General features: G+C 38.1%; 1 protein-coding gene across 3 annotated transcripts; it reads right to left on the bottom strand.

The window, feature by feature from the left end:
* Positions 1 to 471: 471 nt before the first annotated feature.
* On the bottom strand, positions 472 to 4,882 carry LOC133709492 (probable LRR receptor-like serine/threonine-protein kinase At2g23950). Of its 3 annotated transcripts, none has more exons than XM_062135263.1 (11): positions 4,475 to 4,878; positions 4,212 to 4,344; positions 4,043 to 4,114; positions 3,632 to 3,775; positions 3,375 to 3,446; positions 3,135 to 3,194; positions 2,930 to 3,027; positions 2,705 to 2,836; positions 2,270 to 2,614; positions 1,443 to 1,822; positions 472 to 1,038 (listed from the first exon to the last, which is right to left on the bottom strand). In XM_062135263.1, the coding sequence occupies exons 1-11, from the start codon at positions 4,617 to 4,619 to the stop codon at positions 652 to 654; spliced, it is 1,968 nt and encodes a 655-aa protein (XP_061991247.1). In that variant the 5' UTR covers positions 4,620 to 4,878; the 3' UTR covers positions 472 to 651. The 3 variants fall into 3 exon arrangements, with proteins under 3 accessions (XP_061991247.1, XP_061991246.1, XP_061991248.1); XM_062135262.1 differs by having other exon boundaries at positions 1,443 to 1,831; positions 4,475 to 4,868; XM_062135264.1 differs by having other exon boundaries at positions 913 to 1,052; positions 1,443 to 1,831; positions 4,475 to 4,882.
* Positions 4,883 to 5,795: the final 913 nt, after the last annotated feature.

The following is a 5,795-nucleotide window of genomic DNA, read 5'->3' as shown; positions in this document are numbered from 1 at the left end:
TTTGGCTGAAGAGTAGAATCCGCCGGTATATCGGCGGAGGCTATGGCTGAGCCATGACTTCTTCGGTTTCCTACTTCCAGATTTCACCCTAGTTTAATTCCAGATGTCTGTTTCTACTCTCTACCATGTTGACCAGTTTTTTTTTTGGGTTTCAGTTCTTAACGGCGTTAGTGTGAATGCTAGGGTCACATGAACGGTTGGATCAAATGAATGGCTGAGATTGCATAATAACTGTCGGGTCACTTGCACCGTCGGTGCGTAGAATAATTTTCGGTTTGTATGATTTCCAACAACTAGAAAATCAAAGAAAACGGGGACTAACTTTTAGTCAAAACCGTCAAAATTAATTAGGGAAATCTCTGTCTCGCACTAGGTAGCAGAGAGACCGTATAAATGCCCTTACGTACAAAACCCATTATTTACTCATTTGACTTTATCTCCAAATACCAAAATACAAGAAGACAAACTTAATAACCTAACAATGTTAATAATAATAAGATTATATATAAAGTCATATTTACAAAACCCACAAAGCTGGAATTACAAAAGTTAGCTTCCCAAGCACAACCGAGGTTATCTCTCTTATAAAGAATTCAGGAAAAAATTCTCAACCTTTTTCTTCTATGTTCATTCATCATATTACTTTCTATTCTATCTGGGACCGGAGAGTTCCATGGCATAGGAATCCAAGGAATGCTCATCATCATCCTCATCCATAGATGTGCCAAACATGCGTTCACTGCCATCATGTTTCGATGCATTCCAAGTACTGTGGGGAGTGCTTTTGCTACTGTTGTGAGTATGGAAGAGGTCCATGTTGGATTTACTATGATTATGTGACGCAGCCCACTTCTCCGCTAGTCCATCGCCTTCAAGCATCCGGACCACTTCCGACATCTTGGGGCGGTGAGCTGGTAGGTATTGAGTGCATAGCAAAGCCACTTGCAGCATTTCACCAACCTCAATCCGATCGTAATTGTTCCCCAGTTCTCTATCCACCAAGAGCTCCACTTTCTTTTCTTGTTGTACTGTCTTCACCTGTAATCACCAGCCTGTTACCTTAATCATGCAACCATTATGCTTCTACTCTAAAAATTAATTTCTCAAGAAACATTAGACACTTTGAAACTCGAAATAATATTATATTGATACAGTAAAATAGTAAAAGCTCCATCTAAACTTCTAACTTATGGCACACAGAAAAGAAAAGGTGAAGAAGCTAAATATAAGTCGCTCTAGCTAAATGTGTTTGCCTGCAAATATTGCCGAGTACAAATGTATTTGATCAAATTAGATAGATTTTAGTTACATACTTGGTAACCAAGGAAGCAAATGCAACCATAAAATTTGTTCAAGCCAAAAGGGTTAGAAAGAGTTTCAACAAAAATAAATGAAATACTACTAGAATAGAAACATATCTATAGCTTTGCAAAAATACTTACCCACTCAAGCATGGCTCCTTTCTGATTAACTGTTTTGCCAAACTCCAGAGCTCTCATCCCAGTTATGAGCTCTATCAAGAGAATGCCAAATCCAAAAACATCAGTTTTTTCAGATGATTGACCAGTAGAAAGGTATTCTGGTGCAATATGCCCAACAGTCCCACGGACAGCAGTGGTCACATGAGAATCAGCATGGTCGAGGAGCTTTGCAAGGCCAAAATCACCAACAATTGCCTCGCAGTAGTCATCTAGGAGCACATTTGCAGCCTTCACGTCTCTGTGTATAATCTTTGGATCACATTGCTCATGTAGATACAGAAGACCTCTAGCAGCTCCAATTGCTATTCTCTTCCTTGTGTTCCAATCTAGTGTTGGCTTTCCTATTGTGACTACAATAGTATGTTAGTGTTGGGCCTTCTTAAATTTACATAGTACATATAATTAGAGGAAATCAACCAAGAAAGTTCTGAAAGAAAATACATTGTAGGCTTCCCATCTGTTTAATTTTTAATTCAGAGATAAATAGATTGATTTAAAAAATTAAAAATAAAAAAAAAACTTAATTAGAAATCAAAAATTTTAAATACATTATTCTATTAAGAACAGCTCTAAACACCACTGGTCCCAACCATAAGAAAGTTCAAAGTTTTTATTAAGTATCTCCAGACTCCCCAAATTGATTGTGGTCCATGCCAAGATCACATCTGAGTAACTACAATATTTTATTAGTTAGTATGTCACCTCAATAACAGTAGACAGGAAACACCCATTTGCCACACCTACTGAAAGATGCAATGTGAGTGTATTTGCAGTAAATATGGACAAACCTCTAAGCCTGAAGGCGACACTGCCATTGGACATGTACGGGTACACCAGAAGCCTCTCATTAGAAGTAGCACAATATCCAATTAACCGAAGCAAATTCCGGTGCACTGCTAGGCTTATCATCTCTAATTCTGTCCTAAATTGTGACTCTCCAGCTGTTCCTGTTACATCCTTGAGTCGTTTCACTGCCACCATAGTCCCATCCCCTAGCTTTCCCTTGTACACATTCCCAAAACCTCCAGCACCCAGTATGTTCTTGGAGGTAAAATGGTCCGTGGCAACTTGAAGCTCTTTGAAAGTGAAGTTTCTGAGGTTGCCTAAGCTCACAAGTCCCTCTTCTTGAATGTCTGCAGTAAAGATAATGACACATCAAATATTGAATATAAATTGTCATTTACAGCGTTGATTTATGAAATGGGGGTCATGATGATACTGACCACTGAATTTCAGAATGGTTTGGCTCTTCTGCTTCTTTCTGTACCAGAGGATTCCAAGTGATAGGAGCATGAGAAAGGCACAACTCAAGCTCACCCCAAGTGCAATTGCTACTATCTTGGACTTGTTTTTTCCTTAGATGATTAACAAAAGATACAAATTAGAGAAAATGAGATATAAACCGGTTTATTGAGCGAAAACTGAAAATAGAAGTGTAAAGGGTTTACCAGGTGATGGTTTTAGTGATAACGAAAGAGGGACAGGGGCTGATCCAGAGCATCCTTCTGTGGAGCTGCTTCCACAAATCAGTGGATTACCGACAACACTGAGATAACAACAAAACAGAGAAAACCATAAAGAACAATACAACAATGACCAGACAGAGAGAGAGAGAGAGAGAGAGAGAGAGAGAGAGAGAGAGAGAGAGCATACTTGAAAGTTCTGGCTGGGAATTTGGGTATTGGTCCACTAAGATTGTTATAAGACAAGTCCCTGTATGACCCATTTATCATAAAACCTTTCATCAGATATTGAGTAAAATGTTTGCAGACCAGAAACTCCTCAACATGTTGCAACTTGTTTCACTTTCCAAGACCCCAAGAACTCCAAAAAATATAAAAAATAAAAAATAAAAATAATAATAGAAATTGTGAAAACCCATGTACTACTCACAAGAAAGCAAGCGCAGGGATTTTGGCTAAAGACACAGGGAAAACCCCAGACAAGCTATTGTTGTTCAGCCTCCTGTTGACAAAAAACACAGTAATTAATCAATAAATAACTTCAACCAACAAAATTAAAATTAATCAATTTTAGTCAAACTTCAAGTTTAGTAATTATTGTAGAGGACACAATCAATTTCAATTATTTTTCCCCCTCTTTCAGTGTCTAGTAAGAAAATTACAAGCACAAAAGGTTTAAACACTTACAGGTATTGCAGACTACTCAACTGACCCAGAGAGTCTGGGACGACACCCGAGAATCGATTATTGGAGAGATCTAGAGTTTGAAGCTTGGGAAGAGTACCCAGCTCCGCTGGGAGTTTACCTGATATATTATTGTTCTGCAGCAACCTTTTCGAATTCAAAATTGAAGAATTAGACATACAAGTCGAGATACAAAAATGGTTCTAAAAATTTGGCCCAAATTAAGCAAAACACACATGGCTTGGTTACAGAGAAAGACGTTTTTAGGACCAACGGTAAAATTGTCCTTCACTTTAACGTTAGATTTTGATTTTGATTTTCTAGGTAAATAAGCAGAAGAGAAGAGCAGAGGAAAATAAAATGAGAATTGGAGCAAGAACAGAGATGGGTATGTATGTTCAATTGTTTTCTTACACTTGTCGAAGATTTGTGAGATTTCCTATAGCCGCAGTTAAAGTTCCAGACAGAGACTGGCTTGGAGCTCCTCTACAAAATCGAAAAGAGGCTTAGAAATTGAGGTTCAAATTAGGAAATTCAGTGAAGCCATAAATGACCCAAATAAAGGATGAAAGAAACTACTCACAGGCCTACAACAACATTCTCAGATGAGCAAGTGATCATAGCCCAGCTACATGGGTCTACAGAGTCTCCATCCCAGTTGGTTAAAACCCCATGAGGATCATTCAAAGTGCTCTTCAGGTTTATCAAAGCCACCACTGCAATTACGACCAAAAACCCAAACAGCAAAAATCAAAAACTCTTTGTAACCCAAAAAAGGCCATGAAAACTGAGGCCAAAAGAAGAGCTATGAAAACCCATGTGGGTTGGGGAGGGTTTTGTAGTTACCTTCATGGTTGCGAGGTTCATAGGAAAGACAGAGTGAAGCAGAGGAGAGAAAGAAGAAGAGAGCAAAGAGGTTGGTAATCATGGTGTTATGGACTAATGGAGAATGAAGAAGAGAATTCAGAGAAAACCCATCACAGAAGAACATGTAAAAGCCAACAACTAAAGCAAAAAATGTTGTTCAATCTATCTCTGAAAATGAGGTGATGGGCCTCTCTCTCTCTTTTTCTCTTGGTACTCTTTCTGATTTCAGAGGGGTCTCTTTTTCCAGTCTTGCTCTCCCACCACCCACCACTTCTCTTTCTCCCCCACTTTACAAATATTCAGGAAATCAAAAAGCAACAGAGCAAGTGTGTTGTCGTTAATTTCTTTTCCTAATTTGTTTAATTTTAAAGGAAAAAAGAAAGAAAGAAAGAAAATTACGTGGGGGATACGAGTTTGTCAGGGGTAAGTTGTACGAGAGTAGTGGGCAAGCTGGACTGGACTACTGACTAGGACTGAGGACTGAGGACTGGACTACTACTGCTGCTTGCTGCTAACTTGCACCTGTAGCGTTTGGTGCTATCTGTATTGTTTTTGCTAGTTACGGACAAAAAGCATGGAGAGAGTGAGCGGGGGGGGGGGGGGGTGAAGAGAATCAAAACTCCAAATATAGAGAGAGTGGATGATGGGATTGGTTTAGGTGAGAGGCTCAAATCCTTGTTCTGACCTTTGTTTTGTTTTGTTTTCTTCTTTTGGAGGTCTAGGTATAGCGGTGGCTCAGCCTATGTTATGATGGCCTGCTACAGCTACCTCCTGGGGGGTTAAATTTTCCCCAAGTTACTCTAGTGTCTTACTGTTTTTGCCCCCGGTTTGTGATTTTGATTCTGATATTATTTTATGATTTTGATTTTGTCCTTTATTGGTTTGTTTAGACTTTAGAGGATGAAATACGTCAAGAAAATGAGAAAACTCATAAAATATGGGTTTTTTCAAAGTATATATGTTTTTTTATTTATAAACAATGTAAAATATAACAATCAAAAAAATTTACAGAATTTGAAATATAATTCAGTTGAAACACATTAGCAAGAGCAGTAATCCTCTCTCCTTTTTTTTCTAATAATTTATGGGACATTTTTAAATCCATGTGTAACTAACTTGTTTTTGTGTTTTACGTTGTTCATGTTTTTTAGTGATTCTTCAGTGTTGTTGAGTCACCAAAGGAGACAAAGGTTAGCTGTCTTGTAAAGCTAAATGTGAATAGAGTATTATTGGATAACTTTAAAATGAGTATGAGACTAATGGAGTAATTTATTAAAAATAAAACTAGATGTGATGGCTA

This window comes from Rosa rugosa, chromosome 5 (assembly GCF_958449725.1).
Source record: "Rosa rugosa chromosome 5, drRosRugo1.1, whole genome shotgun sequence".
NCBI classification, from domain to species: domain Eukaryota; kingdom Viridiplantae; phylum Streptophyta; class Magnoliopsida; order Rosales; family Rosaceae; genus Rosa; species Rosa rugosa.
The sequence above is the reverse complement of the archived record's forward strand: the minus strand, read 5'-3'. Positions and strand labels throughout refer to the sequence as shown.

Coding starts and splice junctions, on each gene's coding strand:
- LOC133709492 (XM_062135262.1), bottom strand. CDS start 4,619: ATGTTCTTCTGTGATGGGTTTTCTCTGAATTCTCTTCTTCATTCTCCA. Junction 3,776..4,042: donor CTCACAAATCTTCGACAAGT/GTAAGAAAACAA, acceptor GAATTCGAAAAG/GTTGCTGCAGAACAATAATA. Junction 1,039..1,442: donor AAGGAGCCATGCTTGAGTGG/GTAAGTATTTTT, acceptor TGGTGATTACAG/GTGAAGACAGTACAACAAGA.